The 24741-nt window shown below is 42.3% G+C and overlaps 1 protein-coding gene across 2 annotated transcripts; it reads left to right on the forward strand.

Moving 5' to 3' along the window:
• The first annotated feature begins 75 nt into the window (after positions 1 to 75).
• Nup88 (nucleoporin 88) lies at positions 76 to 24082 on the forward strand. 2 transcript variants are annotated; one of them, XM_021177945.3, is made up of 17 exons: positions 76 to 405; positions 2073 to 2242; positions 3862 to 3987; positions 4967 to 5053; positions 8532 to 8705; positions 10608 to 10794; positions 12196 to 12343; positions 15952 to 16050; positions 17024 to 17114; positions 19407 to 19508; positions 21828 to 21986; positions 22193 to 22333; positions 22440 to 22505; positions 22619 to 22699; positions 22941 to 23067; positions 23182 to 23300; positions 23872 to 24082. In XM_021177945.3, exons 1-17 carry the CDS (start codon positions 103 to 105, stop codon positions 23933 to 23935), a joined length of 2244 nt encoding a protein of 747 aa, XP_021033604.1. In that variant the 5' UTR covers positions 76 to 102; the 3' UTR covers positions 23936 to 24082. The 2 variants fall into 2 exon arrangements, with proteins under 2 accessions (XP_021033604.1, XP_021033605.1); XM_021177946.3 differs by having other exon boundaries at positions 22208 to 22333; positions 23872 to 24081.
• The last annotated feature ends 659 nt before the right edge of the window (positions 24083 to 24741 follow it).

Raw genomic sequence — 24741 nt, forward strand, 5'->3', positions numbered from 1 at the left:
TCTATGATAGGCTGAAGCTGTGAAGTGCTGGCCGCGGATTGGCTGCGCACGGCAGCGGGCTGCGTTTCCTCCCTCCCCTCAATCCTGAGCTGTTAGTCCAAGATGGCGGCTGCCGTGGGGCCCTTGGGCGATGGGGAGCTGTGGCAAAGCTGGCTTCCTAACCACGTCGTGTTCTTGCGGCTCCGCGAGGGCCTGAGAAACCAGAGTCCAGCCGAAGCGGAGAAGCCAGCGGCATCGACTTCACCCTCGTGCCCGCCTCTGCCGCCGCATTTGCCGACGAGAAACCTGGTCTTCGGTCTCGGAGGGGAACTGTTCCTGTGGGACGCAGAAGGCAGCGCCTTCTTGGTGGTTCGCCTTCGAGGCCCCAGCGGTGGCGGCGTGGAGCCCCCTCTCTCCCAGTATCAGGTGCGCCGGTCCATCGTGAAAGCACTCAGCCTTTTGGTTCGTTGGCGGACCTGGGCTGGCGTCTTTTGGGAACGCCCCACTTCGAGTGGAATGGCCCCGCTTTGTAGCTCAGGCTGGTCTGGGATCACTATGTAGCCCAGGCTAGCCAGGAACTCCTGCCCCAGTCTCTTGAGTGTTGAGATTACGGGTCTAAGTCATTTATAAACACCAAAACAGAGGCTAGGCCTGTGTGTGTCCGTCCAGCACCTGACATAATCCTAGAGCATGCACAAGCTCCGTAATATCTGTGACTTGCTTTGGTGGGGGTGGAGGGGTCTGTTGAGACAGGGTTAACAGCCCTGGTTGTTCTGGAACTCACTCTGTAGAGCAGGCTGACCTCATTGACAGAGATCTGGTCTGGAGGATCCTGATCAGAGCTAGGATTAAGCCATGTGCTGCCACTGCCCAGTTCTAAAACAGGCATTTGAAGACATGGGCCTACTGATTTAAAAGCAATTAGAAATATTATGTTCAAAAGAAAGCCTTATTTAAAAGGATTTTTGGCTTAGTATAATTCTCCATACTAAGGTAAATAATATATTGATGGTCTCATCATTATTTACAAATAATAAAAAGAAATTAGAAATCTAAAATGGTCATGAGAAAAGAAATAGGAAGTACCAGTGTGAGAGTGAGTATTTTTGAGGCTATATGATGCTATGACAAATTATTGAAACTACCACTCTTTTATATTAAGTCCACGTAGATGAAGCAGTACTGCTTGCTGCAAGGCATTTGAAGGTAATCTAGGGCCTTACCTGTGACCTTGGGTGACCTGGAGCTCAAACAGAGCCACCTGCACCTTCTCCGGTGCTGGGAATGAAGGTGTGAACCTTCACACTTGGCCTGAAGCTCTTCTTTTCTCTACCGGACGGTTTATAAGATGGTTATCTGTTGATACTTCTGAGTTTATTTATTTACTGGGTATCAAGAGTCTGCTTGAGGCCAGGAACACAGAGAAGACAAATCTCAAGTAGCACCTACTAGATTATGTCAGGGAAAGTTTAGAATGTTTAAGACCTGTGGTATTACCCAGAGCTGTGGTGTGGAACTACAGAAAACATGCTTTGTTCCCTGGCCGCAAGATCAGGGGTCATTTCTCCCATTTTTTTTTTAAGTTTTTGTTTTTAAATTTTCTGGGTATGTATGTTTTCCTGCAAATGAGTGCATGTAACATCTGTGTGCCTGGTACACACAGAACCCAGATGTTACAAAGCCACCATGTGGGTGCTGGGAATTGAACCCAGGTCCTCTGGAAGAGTAGCCCTATGGTTTTTATTTTCAGGTGTGTGAGTGTGTGTGTGTGAGAGAGAGAGAGAGAGACCCAAGAATATGGGGGGGAGAGAGAGAGAGAGAGACCCAAGAGAGAGAGAGAGAGACCCAAGAATATGGGTGCTGGGAACCAAACTCGGGTCTTGTGCAAGGGGAGCAAGTGCTTTTAGGGGTTAAGTCATCTATCAAGAACCTAGAGATTATTTCTTGGGGATAATCAGCTAATGACACAGTTAGTACATGCTCAGAATGCTATTTATAACTTTAGAAAATTAAAACGTGATTATGGTTTCAAGCAACTCTGAAATAAATTTATATTAAAATTAACTATTTTTACTAAATGGTTTTATTTTCAGAGATTGCTTTGCATCAATCCACCCTTGTTTGAGATTCATCAAGTCTTGTTAAGTCCAACCCAACATCATGTAGCACTTATCGGAAGTAAAGGACTTATGGCATTGGAATTACCTCAGAGATGGGGGAAGGACTCTGAATTTGAAGGTGGAAAAGCAACTGTGAATTGTAGGTAAGTTGTATTTTCATTTAGTATTTATCAGTGTAAGTTGCTAAGACCCAAAATGGTTGAAATGTATTTAGGGGCTACTATTGAAACATTTGAGCATTTGTATGGTCCTCCACACTGTCTTCCTGTGGTTGTCCATTCTTTTTTAAGCATGTATGAGTGGTTTACCTTCATTTAGTAAATGCAATGCATGTGTGTGCCTGGACGGCAAGAAGAGAGCGTCAGATCTCCCGAACTGGAGTTAGATGGTTGTGAGCTGCTACGAGGGTGCTAGGAGCCGATCTTGGAGCCTCTGCAAAAGTGGCAGGTGCTCTAAACCCCTGGGCCACCTCCCAGCCCCTGCAATTATTATTTTTGAAGAATACTGTGTTAATATATTTTTTTAAGATTTATTTATTTATTATTATATGTAAATACATTGTAGCTGTCTTCAGATACACCAGAAGAGGGCGTCAGATCTCATGGCAGGTGGTTGTGAGCCACCACGTGGTTGCTGGGAATTGAACTCAGGACCTTTGGAAGAGCAGTCAGTGCTCTTAACCGTTGAGCCATCTCTCCAGCCCTGTGTTAATATTTTTAATTAAGAGAAACAATATCACTCTCTTATTTTTACAAAAATAGCTGCAAGTTTGGAGTCCGGTTCACAAGCTTAAGAACTATGCACAAAATGAACCAAAACACAGGGATTAATGGGATTGTCTACTGGTTAACAAGACACCATTTATGTATGCTGGGCCATTTCCTGGTCATCGCAATTTGTGCTAGGATATCATAAATGTACCATGAACTACTCATGCCCTCAAAGGTATGGACAGACTGCCAGGTATTCAATCACAGAAAGAAGGCAAATAACTACATTAAGACTTATGCTACTTCAAAGTTAAATAAAAGAATGTATGGGACTTAATACTTAGTGTAACAAAGTGTGCCAATTAACAGCCCTTCCCTGCTTCCTCCAGCACAGGAGTGAACCTGTGACTTGCAGGCTGGAAGTGCTGAGACTGCAGAAGTGTGTACTTAGCCCAGCTTTCAGTCTTATTTTTATGCACATATACACATATTAAAAAGTAAATAGAATCCAGGCAAGTGGGAATCTAGACAGTCTACTGAAAAGGATATGGGGTAGAAGCCTAGACTCAGCTTTACCTCTGTATGTTAAGGAGAGTCCACTTAAATCCCTAACTAGTATTCAGATCACTGTTTCTTAATTTTCAGAATAACATCATAGCATCTGCCTTATAGCTGCCTTACTTCATAATTAGTAAAAGGACCAAACAAGAGGCAATATCAGAACACATCTGTAACTGTATAAACTGGGTGTGGTAATACACAAATGTGATGCTGAGCCGGAAGGCTGTGAGTTCAAGGCTGGCCTTGGCTACATTGTGAGGGCCAGGCCTCAGCTAGGCTGTATACCAAGATACTGTCTGAACCAGCAAAACCAAAATGTATAAAATATATTACTATAGTACAGAAAATATTTGCACTTTGATTCCTTGGATAGTTCTTAGAATGCTCTCAGAATGTCTTAAGAGAAGGAATGAAACAGTGTTAAAGTAGGTTAGAACATGTTTCAACCAAGCTCTACAAACAAATGTTCTTAAAGATTGTCTTTATTTTAGCACCATCCCAATTGCTGAGAGATTTTTCACCAGCTCTACCTCTCTGACTCTGAAGCATGCTGCATGGTATCCAAGTGAGATGCTGGATCCCCACATAGTGCTGTTGACATCTGACAACGTGATAAGGTAACCTTTTCCTCACCTAGTTATACCTTGTGAATGGAAAGGCTTATTTACTGAGTCATTGCTCAGGATAACACAGTTAAGTCACTGAATGTTGTGATGTTTTTATCTCAGTGCCTATTATAAACCATTCTTTCCCTACCCCCCTTGAGAAATTGTCACCTTACAGAGATCCCCTGCCTCTGCCTACCTAGTGCTGGGATCACAGCTTTTAATAGCACTTCTCTCCCTTCTCTCCCTGCTGAATGATGAAGGCTGATTATTGAACTTTTAATGAATGGCATCTTAAAGACATTTCATAGCTTTCAGCTTACTCTTCGTTATTAAAACTAGTGTTGTTAAAAGCCGGCGTGGTGACACATGCCTTTAATCCCAGCACTCAGGAGGCAGAGGCAGGCAGATTTCTGAGTTCGAGGCCAGCCTGGTCTACAGAGTGAGTTCCAGGACAGCCAGAGCTATACAGAGAAACCCTGTCCCGAAAAACAAAAAAAAAAAAAAAAAGAACTGGTGGTGATTTGAGATTTTAAAAATTCTCTTAAAATTTATTTTAGATTTATTTTATATGTGTGGGTGTTTTGCCAGCATGTATGTATGTATACCGTATCTATGTCTGATACCCAAGGACGTCAGAAGAGGAAGGATCCTCTATACCTGGAGTTACAAACGATGTGTGGCTCCATGTAGGTACTAGGGATCAAACCCAGTTCCTCTGCAGGAGCATCAAGTGCCCTTGACTGCTGAGCCGTGTCCCCAGCCATGTTAGGAAAATCCTTAAGAACTGAGTATGTGGGGGAAGGGGCTCCTTTTCTTGGCAATGAAAGAAAACTTGTATTTTGTTGAAACAGTCTTACTCTGTAACCCATGCTGCTCTAGAACCGGTGTAGCTTGTAACTTGGTGGTCCTCTTGCCTCAGCCTCCCAAATGATAGAATTTTAGTGTGAGCTACTCTGCCTGGCTTCAAAGAGAACTTTTTTTTTTCTAGAATTTATTCTCTCCGTGAGCCTCAGACACCCACTAAGGTGATTGTACTTTCAGAAGCAGAAGAGGAAAGTGTAATACTCAATAAAGGGTAAGTTTTTATTTGTGTCACAAAATCCTGAGTCTATAGAGACTATAAATGCAGTTTTCCCAGAACTACAAAGAATTTCCAGAGTTAAGTTTTAGAATACTTGTGGTATTATAACAAGAAGTCGCAGTCTGCATGTCACTGTAACTAACAGCATGATCTCTCTGACATAATTCTGAAATACAGTAGCAGGAACAATACATAATAAAATTTGAACAGTTCTAAAAATGGCAAAGTGTTGGGCTGGAGACTTAAGCAGTGTACTCTGTGTGGGTGAAGCTCAGTGCTGAACCCCAGCTCTGTGACAGAAGAGACTCGGTCATTCTGATTGACGGGTGCTTTGTCTTGTCTTGTCTTATCTCTTCTTTTCTTTTGTTGAGACAGAGTCTCTCTACATAGCCTTGGCTGTCCTGAAACTCACCTTGTAGACCAGGCTGGCCTCAAACTCACAGAGATGCTCTGCCTCTGCCCCCCAAGTGCTGGGATTAAGGGTGTGTGCCTCTACGCCTGGCTTTGTTGATTATCTTGTGCTCCTGGCTTCTTTCTGTTTTTCTTATCTACTACACAACCTGGCTTACGCTTACCACAAATGGAATCATCCTGTGAACTTCCGAACCAAATCCTCTGGCCTCCTGGTGCGCACAGCACACGGTCACGTGGGCTCTACATGCTTAGAATGAGAACTAGTGCCAAGATTTCTGGAATTTTCATTTAGTTATCTTCATGTTTAGTCTTTGTTGTAAATGTAATCTTGAGTATCTTATGCATCTTTACTCTGCTTTGATCATTTCCGCACTTGGCAGTCCTCGTGGGATGGTGCTGATATACTTAGATCTGTGTTGCCTGCTTTGGCATCTGGGAAAGTTTTAGGTTGTACTAAGCTTAATTTCTGTAACCATATTCCATGAATATAAAAAATTGGCAGAGCTCATTTCTTAGGATTATTTCACAGAGTGAAATGAATCATTCATTAGAAAGTGCTCAGCAGGGGCTGGAAAAATGGCTCAGCAGTTAAGAGCACTCACTGACTGCTCTTCCAGAAGTCATCGCTTCTCGGCCTTTTGGCTAAGATCATGTGCAGAAGTCTTGAGTTCAATTCCCAGCAACCACATGGTAGCTCACAACCATGTGTAATGGGATATGATGCCCTCTTCTGGTGTGTCTGAAGACAACTGCAGTGTACTTATATAAATAAAATAAATAAATCTTTAAAAAGAAGAAACTGTCCAGCAACCTTGAAGATAGCTTAATATATATTTAGGTAGAGTACTTACCTAATGTGCACTAGGCCCTGGGTTCAATCCCTAGTATGTGATTGCATCAACCATTTCTATGCCCACAGATCCCCAGATAATGACACGGAGGCTTATATTTACTAATGAATGCCTAGGCCTTATGCCAGGCTCGTTTCCCATTAGCTTATGACTCAGTTATCCCCTTTATACTAATCTAAGTTCTGCCATTTGGCTGGTTTGTTACCTCTCCTCAGTTTCATTCATCTGACTTCTGAGTCCACGTGACTTCTCTCTGTCCAGAAGTCCCACCTTACTATTCTGCCTTTTGCTATAGGCTGTAGGCTTTTTACTTTAACCAGTCAGAAGGTGCCATAGGCAGGCAAGGAAGGACAGGGACACATCTTCACACAGGGTACAAAAACGTCACTCCAACACTAGAACCAGGAAAAGGAGATCGCTTAGCATGTTGTAAGCCAGAGTAAGCATTCATACCTAATTTCCAGTCAGTCGATCTGTCTCTCTTTATGTTTGTTTATTGTGTGTGTACATAAATAAGCTCATGTTGCATACATGTGTGTGCTCATCCCTCCTTCAAGGAGTCAGTTCTCAACCTCTGCCGAGAGTATCACAAGGATCAAGCATAGACCGTCAGCCTCGGAGTCAAGTACCTTTCTCCTGATGAGTCTTTCTGATGCGCACAGCACATGGTCACGTGGACTCTACATGCTTAGAATGAAAACTAGTGCCAAGATTTCTGGAATTTTCATTTAGTTATCTTCATGTTTAGTCTTTGTTGTAAATGTAATCTTGAGTATCTTATGCATCTTTATTCTGTTTTGATCATTTCCGCACTTGGCACTTGTAGTGGGATGGTGCTGATATACTTAGATCTGTGTTGGTTGCTTCCTGTCCTGCAGTCTTGCTTCTCTCATTGTTGATGATCGCTTACTGTAAACTTATATTTACTTGATCTTCAAGTGTGTGGATATTGAGAGCCTGAGTGGGGATATAATGCATTTATCTCTTCTACTGCTGGGAGCCAGGGGTTGCTATAGCCTGGAACTGTTTACTTCCTGGTTGTCCCAGCACTGCAAGTTTACTTAAATGATGTGAAGATAGGGCACCAGCTCAAATTCCAATGCATCATTTCCATAACAGGGCAGGACCTAGCTCAGAGGTCATCCTACTCTAGAGTCAGGCACTTTCTGTTCTGTTGTATGTTTCTGGAGCTAGCCTAGTTGGGTGGTAGGTGGGTTTTGTTTGTTTTTCATAGGCACGGTATGTATATAAGTGGCAGTAGAGCAAATAGAGTGATACGAACTCTGCCCTAGCTGGGTGGTGGTGGTGCTGCGCGCCTTTGTTCCCAGCGTTCTGGAGGGAGAGGCAGGTGGATCTCTGAGGACAGCCAGGGCTCTGTTAACAGAGAAACACTGTCTACAACAAACAAACAAACAAACAAACAAAACCAGATCTCTGCTCTGGCATCAGTCACCAACCTGGTTGCAATCAAGCCTCGACCACTTGCCTGCTCTGACTTTTCAGACAGGTTCTCACTGTAGCTCCTCTGGAGACACACGGATTACTTTAGTGCTCCCACCAACACCCTTCGGCCTTCCTTTCTCTAACACCACGTTCTTTCAGGAAAAATGACCCAGGTCTATAATGTTAGCACTCAGAAGGCCAAGGCAGAAAGATTGTTACAGGTTAAGTCAGTCTGTGTAAGAGTGTGTGACCTGTCTCAACGAAACCAAAAATAGCAACAACAACAACAACAACAACAAAATCATTTTCTGAACTATTTTTTTTTTTTTTTTTGGTTTTTCGAGACAGGGTTTCTCTTTATAGCCCTGGCTGTCCTGGAACTCACTTTGTAGACCAGGCTGGCCTCAAACTCAGAAATCTGCCTGCCTCTGCCTCCCGAGTGCTGGGACTAAAGGCGTGCGCCACCACCGCCCAGCTGAACTATTATTTTTTATCCTCACTCGAGAGCAGAGCCTTTCTTTAATTTGCTGGTATATTTTATGAACCTAGAACAGTACATGGCACATAGTAAATGGTAAGTGTTTATTGAATGAGTAAATTTGTATTTATCAGGTTTTCATGTTTTCTTATACTTCTTTATATGTGTTGTTTGTGTCTCCATGTTTAAACTATTTCAAAATTAAAATTTTTCACAAATCTTATAAGAATTTGTTTATTCATAATAATTTTTGTTTTCAACAACTTTTTTTCAACTCTGTATGCAGAAGAGCATATACAGCATCTCTAGGAGAGACTGCAGTGGCGTTTGACTTCGGGCCCCTGGTAACCGTCTCAAAGAATATATTTGAACAGAAAGACAGAGATGTAGTGGCGTATCCTCTGTACATCCTGTATGAGAATGGGGAGACCTTCCTTACCTACGTCAGCCTGTTACACAGGTAAGGAAGGTAACAGCCACTGTTGCTGTCTGCATCGCCACTCTGCTGAAGTAAGATCCACATCTCTGTATCTGAGGGATAGATGAGAATGGCACACTTTATTTGATTATCTACTTCCTTGTTTATTTAAGGAAGTTGTATGGTTAGGATGAACTGAAAAGGCATTGCCTTTCTTATGTAAGCAAGCATTGTGGGTGGGTATGATTAGATGTAATCTGACATTGAACTCGTGGAGAAACAGGCATGTATACTCACAGACATAGGATTCACTCCCCAGTAGTGGGACGCAGTAAGTGCTCAAAGGAAGGAGACATTACAGACATTATTTTGAGTATAGGAGCTAGGGGGATTTTTGTAGTATGGGACTTAACAAGTCTCAAGCAGGGCTAAATGAAACATCAAGGAACAGTCAGAGCAGTTTAGTCACAAAGGCATCCAGAGTAGAGTGTGCAAAAGCACAGATGCCAGTCAGGGTTTCAGTGACTTGACATCTTGATCTCAAGCAGTGAATTCAGGTAAAAAACAACAAATATTGAAGTTACCGTGCAGGTAAAAATTGATGGAGTTACACATCTCGGTAAGGAAGATGCTGAGGTCTGTTCTGAAAGAGCAGAGTGGTTTCTGAGCAGAGCAGAAGGCTGCTGAGGGACTGGAGTGGACACCTGAGGGATTTTAGCATTGTTTTTGTGGTGGTGTTTAAATATGAGTTTTGCTTTTTGTTGTTCAGGTTTCTTTTTTGGTTTTGTTTTTTGGCTTGGGTCTTAGGTTTATTCATTGAGCCCAGAAAACAAGAGAGAAAAGTGAGACAGCACTCTGCAAGGACGTGATGAAAGAGGCAGAGAGCACACCAGAAACGAAATTGTCAGGAGCATAACAGGGTTATTAGGCAGCTGCACATGGGGTCATGTGATTTTCATTCCAGCACTTAGAAGGCAGAGACAGGTAGATAGATCTCTTGTGAGTTTGAGTCTAGCCTAGTCTATACAGGTCTATAGCCAGGGCTATGTAGAAAGATCCTGTCTCAAAAAAAAAAAAAAAAAAACAATATCAGGCAACAAGAGTTAACCAGTGGTGATACAGCAGGTCAGGTTAAACCTTTGGATTCAGCAACTAGACTCATAGGTGATCTTTGCTAGAGTACTACCAGTGGAGTGTTAAAAACGGGAACCAGACTGCATGTGCTGGTACATGCCAGTAATTCCATTCCACCAAAGGCTGACTCAGCAGTCCTGAGTTTAAGGCTAGCCTGGACTGTGTAATGGGAACTTGTCCTTTTTTATTTTTTTAATTTATCTATATTTGATGTATATGTGTGTTGTATATGTGTGTTTTGCCTAACTGTATGCATGTGTACCACATGCATGCAGTGCTGGCAGAGGCCAGAAGTAGACATCAGATCCCCTGGAACTGGAGCTACAAACATTTATGAGCCACATGTGGATGTTAGGAGTGGAACCCAGGGCCTCAAGAGTAGCCAGTGCTCTTAACCAATGAACTGTCTGTCCAGCCCTTTGTCCCTCTGTTTTGTTTGGTAGTGTAGTAATTACAGGGATGGAACCTCCAATCTTACCACTAACAATAGATACCAGTCTTGCCCCCTGAACCTCACAGACAATCTAGTGTCTTCTAAGGCATAATAGCTTTCTCCTAGAATCCCAGCTCTGGAAGCTATGACGGGGACCAGGAATGAAGGCAACCTAGATTACATAGGACTTTGTCTGGAAGGAAAAAAGAAACTGAACAAAACAAAAACCTGGAATCTCTTCAGGCACTGCAGTTTTCCTTTCAAGGAGATGATCTCAGACCAAGAGTCACCTCTGTTGGAATGTGAATGGGAAAGGAGAGTAGGGACAGTCTCCTTCTGTGAGCATTTTCCTGATAGTGCTTTTATTCTTCCTTTAGCCCAGGGAATATTGGGAAGCTGTTGGGCCCACTGCCTATGCATCCTGCAGCTGAAGATAACTACGGTTACGATGCCTGTGCTATACTCTGTTTGCCCTGTGTTCCCAATATCTTAGTAATTGCAACTGAGTCAGGAATGCTGTACCACTGTGTTGTACTAGAGGGAGAAGAAGAAGATGACCAAACGGTAAGTAACAGGCTAGTGTTGCTATATTTCATATCTTTAATAGTTGGTATAGTTCATGGGCCAGTTTGACTGCTTAATATGAGAAATTCTAGCTTACATATGGCCCTTTTGATATTTTGGTAATTATATGTTTTATATAAGAATAATTGAGAGTCCAAGTAGAAAGAAGAAATTTGCCTAATTTAGAGTCCATGAAACTGTATTTGTTTCTGACCTTTGTATTAAGGGTTTATACCTTGCACCAGTAAGTTGACTCCTCCAAACAGAAGATTGCTCTTGGGGCTGGAGAGAGGGCTCAGGGGATAAGAACACTGGCCACTCTCTTAAGACCCAGGTTTAATTCCTAACACCTACAGCTCACAGCTGTTTGTAATCCCAGTACCAGGAGATCTTAACACACTCTTCTGGCCTCTGGGTACCAGGTATGCAAGTGGTACACAGAGATACTTGCAGATACAGCACGTGGGTAGGTTATTGTGTATGTGGATACATGATAAATAAAAAGTTAGACCATGCTTCTTGTAAGCTTTCAGGGTTTTTTTTTTTTATTTTGTTTTGTGCAGACAGTGCACTTTGCCTCTGAGCCATCAATTCTCCTGTTCTTTGACTTTTTTTTTTTTAAAGATTTATTTATTATATGTAAGTACACTGTAGCTTGTCTTCAGACACTCAGAAGAGGGCATCAGATTTCGTTACGGATGGTTGTGAGCCACCATGTGGTTGCTGGGATTTGAACTCAGGACCTTCAGAAGAGCAGTTGGCTCCCTTAACCACTGAGCCATCTTGCTAGCCCTGTTCTTTGACTTTTGAGACAGTGTTTCACTAAGTGTCTAATGCTGGCTTTAAGCTTGCTATATAGACCAAGGTGGTCTGTGACTGAAATCCTCCTGCTTTAATGTCCCACCCAGTGCTGAGGTTACAGTGTTTGCCAGATTTCCTATTCATTCATTCACACCACTGTCGATGGTGATCCTGGGCCTCTGTAATCTTTTTTAAATTTCGGTTTCTTGAGATAGGGTCTTTCTATGTAGCCCTGTCGGTTTGTAGACCAAGCTGGCCTGGAACTCACCGAGATCAGTCAGCCTCTGCCTCCTGTGTATTAAAGGCATGCAACATACCCAGCTTGATTTCTATAGTCTAGTGCTTGGTAACAAAGGTTTTGACCTTTGGGCCAAATTTTTGGACCACTAGGCTAGCTTTTGCCCTGGCTTCTGATGTTTTTGTTATTGCTGTTTAAGGTTAACAGGGGAGAAAGATGTTTTAGGATAGGGTAGGACTATCTGATCAAACATTTGAAAGGACTATCTGACCTGTCTTTTTTTGTTTCTGTATTTGTGTACGTTTTCAAATTCATGAGAGGTCTAAATTTCGGTCTTTGTTTCCCCTTTGTGTTTTTAACAGTTAGAAAAGTCCTGGGATCCCAGGGCTGACTTCATCCCTTCTCTGTACGTGTTTGAGTGTGTTGAGTTAGAGCTTGCCCTGAAGCTGGCATCTGGAGAGGATGATCCCTTTGCTTCTGACTTTTCCTGTCCAATTAAACTGCACAGAGGTAAGGTGTTGCCGTTGTACTTATACCAACTTAGCATTGTAGTTACTTACTGTATGGCTTATTTCTGTGCTCTCAAAGTTTGAAAAGTTAATTGGATTCTTTTTGGACTTTTAGTTACTATACAGTACAGTCTTTCCTAGGCAAACTCATTCTAACATACTCATTGTGGCTCCACTCACATAATTAATTTTATTTATTACTCTGTGTGTGTGTGTGTGTGTGTGTGTGTGTGTGTGTGTGTGTGTGTGTGAAGTTTGAGTACCAGAGGACAGCTCTCTGATTCTTTCCAGTTTACATGGATTCTGAGGATCAGGCCTGGATGGTGGGCACTTTACCCACTGGTGCCACCCATGTGTTTGATGATGACTTTTTCCTGATCCTAACAATAGTTGGCATAGTGGTCATATCTTTAATCTCAACAGCAGGCCAGATCAGAAGGTTCAAGGCCATCTCGGATTATATATCAAAGCAATATTCCTTATATGATACAACTGCAGAGAGGTCACTAAGCACCTCTAGTGTTCTGAGCAATATAAGCACCAAGTATGAGAACTTGATAGATGCGCACACAGTGAGGTAAGGTACTTGGTTTCCTTATAAAGATACACATGCGTCTGTCTTAGTTACTGCTGTATTGCTATGAAGAGACACCATGACCAAGGCAACTCTTACAAAACAAACAAACATTTAATTGTACGCTTGCTTAAAGTTCTAGAGGGTTAGTCCATTATTGTCATGGCAGGAAACAGACAGGCATGGCACTTAATACATAAAGAGGATTTACTAGTGTGTCTTACTGTGGTCTAACAATGGTTGTATCTCAATGGAAAGACCAATATCCAGTAGCTGGTCAGTCCATGAGGCTGGATGTCTCAGCTAGCCTTCAGTGTATGTCTCAAAGACATAGGCTCTGACGTCAGTGAAACAAGAGCTATAGCAGGCAGGCAAAAGATGTGGCTAACGATAAGTACTTGCTAACATGGACAAGGCTTTGGGTTCAATCCCTAGCGCCACATAAACCCGAGGAGGAGCACATGTCTGTAATCCCAGCACTTGGGGGTCAGAAGTTAAAGGCCATTTTCAGCTAAGTTTGTGGCCAGCATGGGCTACATGAGACCCTGTCTCAAAAACAAAAGAGGGAGGGCCACAAAGTGGCTGAGAGGATTAGGGTGCTTGTCACCAAGCCTGGCAACCTGAGTTAGATTCCCCGCACCCATATAGTGAAGCGAGAAATGGCTGTCTGAAAGTTGTTCTCCACATGCATGCCCTGTTCTAATTCTCTCTTTCTCCTCTCTCTCTCTCTCTCTCTCTCTCTCTCTCTCTCTCTCTCTCTCTCACACACACACACACACACACACACTTGGCTGCATACACTATAAATATAATTTTCAAAGAGATCTTAACCATAGAGATAAATCTTTATAAGTAGCATTAGAAATTCAAGAGAGGTGAACATGGTAGTATGTAGTCGTAGTCACAGCCACTTGAGGCTAAAGTAACCTAGGTTCTAGCTGTATAAAGAAGGTGACATCTTATTGTGCACCTGCTTATTGTTTGATGGTGGGACTGTGTGCTGAGCGCTGTGCTGATGTCGTCTGCGTTACCTGTCCTGTGCTGGTGCATGTACTTCACTAGTTATGTGCCAGTGGATGTGTGCAGTGGAGATTTTCTACAGTTACCATGTTTTTTAATCTTTAGAAATATATTACTGTGATAGGGGATGTGCATAGTGTGTGGCCACAAATGCTACAATACATGTGTGGAGTCAGTTCTCCACCTTTAGCTTTTTACCAGGCTAGCATAGCAAGAATCTTTACCCTTTACCTGCTGAGCCATGTAGCCAGCCCCACGACTACCCTTTTGGGGTTTTTTTGTTTTGTTTTGTTTTGTTTTGTTGTTTTTTTTCTTCATGACAGAGTTTCTTTGTGTATTCCTGGCTGTCCTGGACCTCACTTTGTAGACCAGGCTGGCCTTGAATTCACAGAGATCTGCCTGCCTCTGCCTCCAAAAAGGCATATGCCACCACTGCCCAGCTTTTGTTTTGTTTTGTTTTAAACAAATGAAAAATACTTTAGTAATGACATGTAATGGTTCTGGCTAATGTACAAGTGGGAACTGGCCCCAAACAGAAAATTCCCCTCAGCTCTCATAGATCCACAGCACCAGATTACACTTGGAACAGTTAAACGTGTCTTGCAGAAACAGAAATTCCAAGATTTGGTTTTGGACAAATGATGAGCTCTACAACATAACATACATCAAACGCTCTCCCCACGAAGGCCAGGCCCACTGCCCAGCAGCTGCTAACCAAGGCTGTCTTCTCTAAACTGCCTAGCAGAGGCAGTAAGTTTTACTTTTGTGTGACTTAATGTCTTCTAAATAAGTTTATTGGTAAATCCTTTCTAAGGTCAGTTCACGGCTTCCATTTTCTTTATAGGGTGCTGGCGTAACAGGCTTGCACCACCACACACAGCCCTCTTGTATGTTCTTCTCCACTTCCACCTAGACACTTCTCTGCTATATTTCTACCTTTTTACAAAACCACTGGCATGTCCATTCATCTGTGATAGTAAATTCAATCTTGTACCTTGGGGAGTTTTCCTAACTTGAACTTGGCCAGACAGGGTGGACAAGGGATTTGCTGGCTGATGTTTTCTTGGGACATTGCTCCACCTTTTCTTGCTCTGCTTGTTTCTTTGGTATCTCCTTTGGTTTCTTTCTGTCCTCTTTCCTCTGCCTCTGTTCTTCCTTTGCTCCATCTTTATGACGATTTCTATAGGACTGTTCTGGGTATTGTTTCCAATGTGTAACTAGTTTCTTTTAACAAAATTCCAAGTTTATGATTTTGTAAAATTGTCATCAGCTTTTGGTTCATGATCATTTACCTTTTAGAAGGTTTCATTCTTAGAGATTAAAACAAACATCATTAGCCATACAGGATTATATCCAAGAAAGTCAACCCCAGGCGTCAGAGGCCCAACGGGGTAATGACCCTCTTTCTGCTAAGCCCTGAGCTGTAGAATCTTAATACGATGCGTAGGGTCCCGTTCTTTTTTTTTTTTTTTTTTTTTTTAAGATTTATTTATTTATTATATATAAGGACGCTGTAGCTGTCTTCAGACACCCTGGAAGAGGGCACTAGATCTCATTAGAGATGGTTAGGAGCCACCATGTGGTTGCTGGGAATTGAACTTAAAACCTTCAGAAGAGCAGCCAGTGCTCTTAACCTCAGAGACATCTCTCCAGCCCCTGTCTGTTGTTTTTAATTTGAAAATGGAATTCAAGCCAGGTAGTGATGGCGCACGCCTTTAATCCCAGCACTCGGGAGGCAGAGACAGGCGGATTTCTGAGTTCGAGGCCAGCCTGGTCTACAGAGTGAGTTCCAGGACAGCCAGGGCTACACAGAGAAACCCTGTCTCGAAAAACCGAGAGAGGGAGAGAGAATGAATGGAATTCAGATTAAAAACTTTCAAGTCCCTGACAACAGTGCACAACTGTGAAAATCCTGTAGACAGTGGGTTTCATCACCATGTGTTTGTAAGCTACTGGGGTAAATTCTTCACGTTTCCTAGTTGCTATCTTTGTATCTTTGATTGTCTCATTTGCAGATCCCAAGTGTCCTTCGAGATACCACTGCAGCCATGAAGCTGGCGTGCACAGTGTGGGGCTGACTTGGATTCATAAACTGCACAAATTTCTTGGATCGGGTGAGTTACTAAGTTTCTGTATTTCCCAGTAAGTTTCAGAGATTCTGACAAAATGTAGTTTGGAGAAGCAAACAATAGAATCAGTGAAACCAAGCGTTCTTTTAGAAGGCTCATTGTCAGAACTGATGAACCTTTAGCCAGACAGACCAAATACTAGAACAAAAAAAAAAAAACACTAAAATTACTATAGTCAGAAAACATAGGCAGATTCCTATTAAGCCTATAGGAATTAGGAGGCCTAGGTGAAATGGATGGACTTCAGAACTGACTGGAATGCCCAAAACCAAGTGACTTTACATTTAAAATGTTGATTCTCCATGAGCTTCTCCCAAAAAAACAGTACTTTTTACCTCAGCCTGTGATACCAAAGCCAAGCAACATAATCAAACTATAGCCAATGTTAAGAGCAATCAAAGAGCCGGAATACGGCTCAGTGATAGGTCAGTCGCCTACACCCTCCACACTATGGGAAACAACAAAATCAACAAACTAGTTTTAGAAACATAGTTTGCAAATAAAGAGCACTTATGCAAACCTGACAGTGAACACCTGAATGCAAACTGAAATGTTTTCCTTTTTGAATATATTTATTTTTTGAGACTCGTCCATGCAAGTGTATTTTGATCATATCCACTCGCTCACACACACATTTTCCTTAACTCTTCTCAGATCCATTTCTCAAGCCCTAAGCCCCCTCCCAACTGTCTTTTTTTTTTTTTTTTTTTTTTTTTAATAGCCTAAGTTCACATTGTGCTGCCTGTACCATGCATAGGGCATGCTCATCTCCCGGGAGCCACACACTATGAAAACTGGCTCACCCTCTCCCAGTAACCAGCAGCTCTCAATAACTGCTCCGCCCTCTGTGAAAAGTAGTGACTTGAGACAAGAAGTTAAATACATTTAACACATGATGAGCACTTTAACTTGGAGCTTTGTCTAAGTACATTAATTTCTATAATGCATTCTTTTGTAGATGAAGAAGATAAGGATAGTTTACAAGAACTCACTGCTGAGCAGAAATGCTTTGTGGAGCACATTCTTTGTACAAAGCCATTGCCGTGCAGGTAAGGAAGAACCTTCTTTACTTGTAAGAGCATCATGGTTATCAGGTATTTATTTAGCTAAAGCTTTCGTGTGCTTCACAGCTATCTCACCATGTCCTGTGTCCCCAACTACAGCTTGCCATCTTCTCTTAGATAATTTTTATTTTCTTGCCTTAAATTACTTCTTCAGAGAAGGGTCCCTTAATTCTCCCGGCTAATTTGGGGCTTTCTTTGTAGCATATCCCCTCACACACACCCCACCCCACCCCACCCCCTTCTCATGTGTGAGTGTGCACTACAAAGGCAGTCTCTTACCTTTTATTAGGATTCTGTTGGCTTTGTGCCTTCATACTCAGAATATAAGAGTGTCTAGTGGATATTCAGTTACTGTTGATGAGTAAAGAAAGGTGCATAGAATGGTCCCCAGGTCCCTTGTCTGTGTGAATGAACAGATGTGGTACCCTGTGGGGAAAAAAAAAAAGATGCAGAAGAGCAGATTTGGGAAAATGTCCCTCTAGAATGTAGAAGAGCCTATGGGTCTAAAGTTTGGAAATGGCCTGGAAATAATAAAAATGTCAGCACTGGAGCTGTGCTTCTGACAGATGTTGACCAAGAAAAGATCTGGAGTCAGAAAAAGAGACTTGAGATAAACAAGCAACACATAATTAATTGTGAGCACTGAGTGGAGCAGAAGAGCCAGGAAGGAAAGAGGTTCAGAGAACGGAGGAGAACCCAGAGCGGGGCTGTGATGAACGCCAAGGAGCAGCTATTGACAAGAAGACGAAGTAGTATTGGATAAGCACTGCCAGGCCAGAGAGTAGAGACTTCCCACTCTACAGGAAGGATTGAGGAATGACAGCAAAATGTGCCAGGTTAAAAAGTGGACAGGGAACCATAGCCTTACTTGGCTAGAGAAATGGCTCTGCAGTTAAGAGCAGAAGACCCAGCTTCATTTCCAACCACAGCTCACACCCACCATGCAAGAAAAACACCCATGCACATGAATAACTACATAAAATGAAAGTGAGGCAGCCGCGACACGGCAGTGTGAGATGGGACTAGTGGTTTGCCTTTATGAAGGCTGGACATGTGGGCTTCTATGGCTGCTGCTGCTGCCTTCTCCCCTTTTGTCTTCAAGGTACTAAAATTGAACCTTGGGCCTTGCTAGGCAGGCATTCTATCGCTAAGCTGTAGCCTTGGTTTTCTTTTTAGAAATGGTTACATGTTGTATATGCACATTTTTGTATATGGATTACATACTGACAACTGTATGACAAAGTTTATTGATGAGATAAACTTTGGATAATTTTAGTGTGTGATGTTTATTTGCAAGGTTTTTTTTCTTTCTTCTTAAAGTTTATTTTAAAAAGAGAAAAAAGGGATGGGGAGGTGTGTCAGTCAGCACTTGCTGAGCAAGCTTTAAGATCTGAGCTCAAATTTCTAAATAGATACAAAAAGCTAGGTATGGCCAAGTACTGTTTCCCCCTCTCCAGTAGGAACAGAAACAGGATGATAACTGGGACTTGCTAGTTGCCAGCCTAGCTCAGTGAAACCCTGGCTCAAGGGACCAAACTAAAGCTGTGCCTACACACAGGTGTGGGAATAGGCACTTGTATATACACTGTATACTCATACATGGTTGCTGTTACAAAAGAACAAGTCAAAGGGAGCCAGACTGGGCACAATGAAGCTTCCTGTCAAGCCACAGTGGGGAATGTCTCCTGAACAAAACTAAACACAAGCTTGTCTATAATCTGAAAGGACATGCATAATGGGACACTTTGAAACTATACAGTTGATGGCACAAGGTGCAAAAATGTGGTTAGGCACAAGTAGGACAGGCATGTAGACATAAAGCACATTGGTGGGGACAGCAATTCCCATGTGAGACCCTTGTTTTCTCCCCACCTCTGGTGAAAGAAGTAGGAAGGAAGCAAAGGAAACAATGTTGTGCACACTAAATGAAGTGAATTCCTGTGGCAGGTATTGGGTCACTGGGTGTGTAAGATTCCAAAGCTCTCTTCGTTTAGGTCTCTGAGCAGCTTGTAGACAGACACTGGACTAGGCTCACTGAGATAGATGGGCCTTAGATGTTACTGGGGAGAAAGACATATAAGCTGTGTATCCCTAGATAATTAGTAAATAGCTTGTAGATTGCTACTAAGTGGGAGCTTTGTTTAAACTGATCATGGTATGTTTCCAAATAACCATGTTTGGGGTGGCTACTACATTGACAGTCAGGATGGACCAGTCATATAGTTGCTATTGGTTCTGGTGTAACTGCTGCTTTGTAACTTTGTAACCTCTTTGCAGGCAGCCAGCTCCTATTCGAGGATTCTGGATCGTCCCGGACATCCTAGGGCCCACAATGATCTGCATCACCAGTACCTATGAATGTCTCCTAAGGCCTTTATTGTAAGTCCCATTCTGTATTTGCCACATAACTCTCTTTAATTCTGCCAAATCAAAGATGGAGAGAATGCCCTTAATAACTAGTTTGAGGCTGTGTGGTTTAAGTTTTGGCTTCTGAATTCAGTCAATATTTCTGTTTTCTTTACCATCTCTGAAAAAGTGTCATCTTAGACATCATGGGATTTTTGGCTTGTTTTGCCTACTCGTAATTGAGAATCATAGCTTTTCTGTTCTGTTTTGAGATAGGGTCTCAGTCTGCAGTCATGCTGGCCTAGAACAGGCTTTACCTCATCTGAGATTACTACTGTGATTTTCTACACCTAGCTAGAGATTTTCTCCCAAGTACAGGGGATTGAGACTGGACTACATTGTTGTGATTGGATTTAATTGACTGTTGCATGTCTGGCTCAGGTATAAGATATTCTCCTATATGCCCTCCTGGACACATTAGAGAAGCCCCAAGGAATCTTCTGATCTCCGTGTAATAGAAAAAGGCTTAAATGAGTCATGGGTTGCACATAGCTCTGGTGCACATGAGGGTCTGCGTGGTCCCTCTCTCTGCCAGCCTCAGAGGGACATCGCACTATGTAAGCTCTGAGGATACAATATAAAGCTGAGTTTATGTATTAAGTTGTAATCACCATTTCCCTTGAAAGGTCTTATAAACGTAGAAATAGACATGAAAACCAAGTCACTGGGGTGTTAAACATGAGACTTTGCAATCTCTTGGTGTCCATTCAGAACAGGCACTTCTGAATACTGACAGACGTGTGAAGGGTTTGCATTTTGCATTCAATTACTATCCTTACATGCTTTTTGGTTTTTTTTGGAGACAGGGTTTCTCTGTGTAGCCCTGGCTGTCCTGGAACTCACTTTGTAGACCAGGCTGGCCTCGAACTCAGAAATCCACCTGCCTCTGCTTCCCAAGTGCTGGGATTAAAGGCATGTGCCACCATGCCCGGCTTCCTTACATGCTTTTTAAAGATTGACCAGTTACACTGTTTGATAAGAAAAAAAAAATTACAAGTATAAATTTTATGTTGCTTTATATTAAAAAGACATTAAAATTCTAGCAACTTTAAACAAAAGAAATACTAGGAAAATATTTGCCTGAGATCTGCCTCAGCAGGTAAGAGTTCTTGTCACTGACAACCTTAGTTGAATTCCCAGAACCCACGTGACATAGAGAAACTCTCCTTTATACTATCCTCTGACCTGTACATGTGCTGTGCCATGCTGTGCACATGCACATGAAACAAATAATAGGTAAAAATAAAACAAATCTTCCAGGGATTAATTTTTTTTAAATCCATTATATACCTACCTTTTTTTTTTTTTTTCAATTTTTTATTAGGTATTTTCTTCATTTACATTTCAGATGCTATCCTGAAAGTCCCCTATACCCTCCCCCCGCCCTGCTCCCCAAACCACCTGCTTCCTGGCCCTGGCATTCCCCTGTACTGGGGCATATAATCTTTGCAAGACCAAGGGCCTCTCCTCCCAATGATGGCCAACTAGGCCATCTTCTGGTACATATGCAGCTAGAGACACAGCTCTGGGGGTTACTGGTTAGTTCATGTTGTTGTTCCTCCTATAGGGTTGCAGACCCCTTCAGCTCCTTGGGTACTTTCTCTAGCTTCTCCATTGGGGGCCCTGTGATACATCCAATAGATAACTGTGAGCATCCACTTCTGTATTTGCCAGTGTTTTTTTAAAAAGCCAGTCACACTATTTGGATAATAAAAACATCAATCCCAAAGTGAAAACTTTTTATCTGGGTAATTTTTAATCATATTTCTACCAACTGCCTGAAATACCAGTTGTCTACTAACTGGTATAGTAACACTGTTACTTATAAAGATCCTCCAACTAGGAATTGAATTGGTGCCTTCAAAGTAAGTTACATGCTGCCAAAGACCACAGACCTTTGAGCTTTCTTGGAAATTGTCTTTGGAAATGTTTCCTCTTGAGTGTAATTTTTAGAAAGCAAATTCTGTAGAAGCAAATGTAGTACACAGCAGTCATCTGGCCCCACAACCAGCTTTTCTCAAATCTAAACTATGCCTGAAAAAGGAGTGGTTAGCGTTGTGGTGCTGACTCAAGTCCTTTGCAAGAAAAGGAATGTTCGAGTTGCCTTGATCTTTTCAAAAAGCATTTTGAGTCAAAATGATCAAATAACAAGATCAGAGTTCCCTAAGATGACCTTTCAGGCCAGAACACACATTCTTGTCATTTCCAAAAACTGTGTATCTTTTAGGTTCTTAGGTTTTGGATAATTGTGGCTAATAACTCCATAGTGGACCTGACTTGTTTATTTTGCAGAAGTACAGTCCACCCAGCATCTCCTCCCCTGCTCTGTACCCAAGAAGATGCTGAAGTTGCAGAGTCTCCACTGCGCATTCTGGCTGAAACTCCAGACTCCTTTGAGAAGCATATTAAAAGAATCTTGCAACGTAGTGCTGCCAACCCATCATTTCTCAAGTAGGAAATTTAGGGCATATGAATTTTAAGATGGGCTTTTTGGCTAAAATGGGGATTGAACTTATGGCTTTGTGCTTATTAGCAAGTGTTTATTGTTGCTTTTGGTCCTTACTGTGGTGCAGTGGGAGGGGACTTGGCAGATCTCTTCAGCTAGTCTAGGACTTGTCTATTTGGTTGTTTTATTTGACTAATGAGAATAATGACAGAAACTGTTCTGCAAGATCATCTGAAAAGGATTTGGCTCCCCCTCCCGAGGAGTGTCTTCAGCTTATCAGCAGAGCCACCCAGGTGTTCCGAGAACAGTACATTCTCAAGCAGGACCTGGCCAAGGAGGAGATTCAGCGGAGGTAGAGTCCTGTGTTGAACAGCCACTAGTCCTTGCTAAGGGTTGCTCAATAACTGTCTATGGAAGCCTGGCCTTCCTTTCAACTTGACTACTACTTCTTTTTGAAGGGTCAAATTATTATGTGACCAAAAGAGGAAACAACTAGAAGATCTCAATTACTGTCGAGAAGAGAGGTAGGTATCAAACCCAGAGGGGAGAGAACAAAGGCGAGTAGTGAACTGCATCTCACTTAGGATGCTGTGCCATCCATATCATACGGACCCCCAAGGGTTTCTCATCTCTTCAGGAAAAGTCTCCGAGAAATGGCTGAGCGCTTAGCTGACAAATATGAGGAAGCCAAAGAAAAGCAAGAAGATATCATGAACAGGTCAGGGGCCATGAAGCATCCAGTTCCCTGCCCACACAGGGTTAATGATGCCACAAGTACTTGGGTACTGCCAGTGTTCACACACCTATAGAGTAATATGGATCCTCCAACCTTTAAGTACTATGAAAGAGGACGCTGTCCCCTAACCCCTTCTCCATTGTCTCCTCACTAAATTCTTGAGTTACAAACTTTGTTTCTCTTATAATTAGCACTTTACTCACATTTCCTTCCTTTTCTTAAGGATGAAAAAAGTGCTTCACAGTTTTCATACTCAGCTCCCAGTTCTCTCTGACAGTGAGAGAGACATGAAGAAAGAGTTACAACTGATACCTGATCAACTGCGACATCTAGGCAACGCCATCAAACAGGTAAGAATGGGGGCAGTAACCTAGGGAATAGTTTTATAAAATGTGAACAGTAAAATACTGTAAAAATGTGTGCAAACCATAGTCAAAATATCTGTGTTCTGTTTGATACTTGAGGTTACTATGAAAAAAGATTATCAACAGCGAAAGATGGAAAAAGTGCTGAGTCCTCAGAAACCCACCATTACTCTCAGTGCCTACCAGCGAAAGTGCATTCAGTCCATCCTGAAAGAAGAGTAAGTTGGTGCTTTCCAGTCAGCTACTGTTGTGCGACAGGCTTCCCTTGGCAGTATACCAAAAGCTGCGGTCTGCCTGGATAAGAATCCTGAGTCTAGGCGTTTGCTTGCAGAATGGGGCACAAAAGACAGAGTATATGGTGGGATGGAAAGTAGTGGCTCTCCTATAATATAATTTTGTTGAATAATCAAAAGAACATCCCAGTTATGGTTAGCAATGTTCCTGGATGTCCTGGGTTTAGTCCCCAGCACTACACAGAAAACCACTGCTGCCCAACTGAAACCTTTTCAGGTTATTCAGTCTTAGCAAAGCCATTCTTAGGTCTATTGCAACACTTAAGAGTTTGAAGTCTTACAACTCACTGGGCATGGTGGAGCACACCTTTAATCCCAGCATTTGGAAGAAGCATGTGGATCTCTGAGTTCAAGGCCAGCCAGGTCTACAGAGCAAGTTCCAGGACAGCCAGGGCTACACAGAAAGACCCTGTCTAGGATGGTGGGAGTCCTTACAACTCAGCACTGAGAGCTCATCTTATTCATTTTTTAAGTGAGTCATTTGATGATTTTGCAGGGGTGAACACATAAGGGAAATGGTGAAGCAAATCAATGACATCCGAAATCATGTCACCTTCTGACACCACCTGGAATGAACACAACTTGAAGGCTGTAAAACAAACAGGGAGCACTAATTTATAAAGGAGCATTTTGGATAAGATTTGGTGTGGTTATTCTTTTGTTATTCCTTTTTGTTATTATTTCCATTAAATAAATTTATTTATTCAAATAAAATTTGAATAAATTTTTATTCAAAAATTTGACTTTGCTTTATAATTAAAGTCAATGGGTTGGTTGGTTTGTTTTAATTCTGGACACAGGCTCCTGCTGAACACTGCCAGGTCCATCTTCATCTTAAGTAGCAGTACCAAAACTGCCTCTGAAGGGAACCAGAACCCTGGGATGGAAAGGAAAAGGCCACACACTCTACTCAGCAGCAGCTCTTTTAATTTGAACACTTTCTTAAGGGCATGCCTTCAGTACAGTCAACACAGATATACCTGCAGTCTGCTCAGAGCAGAGCTGACGGTCTACAGCTGCAGCGTCCTCTGCTGGCTCATTTCCTCACAGGCACCAATACCTTCCAGAGCTGAGTTTGGCTATGTCTGTGTCTACTTGGTGGGTAGGAGGTGCAAATTCTAGCACCTTAAAAGAAAAGGAACATTGTGGTCTGTTGCATACAGTTTGTCCTTGGCTTTAGGTCATCTTTTCATATCTGCCTACTTAAGTTCTGAAAGGTAAATATGCCTACAAATGACCAAGTGACTGCCAATTAAAAGCCACAGAATAAGGTATGTTACAGTTTAGAGTTAAGCCAGGTCAGACATGCAAGAGAACAGGTCTACACAGACTGAATGCAGTACAGGAAGGTGTGTAAAACTAGACC

Source organism: Mus caroli, unplaced genomic scaffold (genome assembly GCF_978045245.1).
Source record: "Mus caroli unplaced genomic scaffold, Mus_caroli_1 scaffold_13, whole genome shotgun sequence".
Classification (NCBI taxonomy): Eukaryota; Metazoa; Chordata; class Mammalia; order Rodentia; family Muridae; genus Mus; species Mus caroli.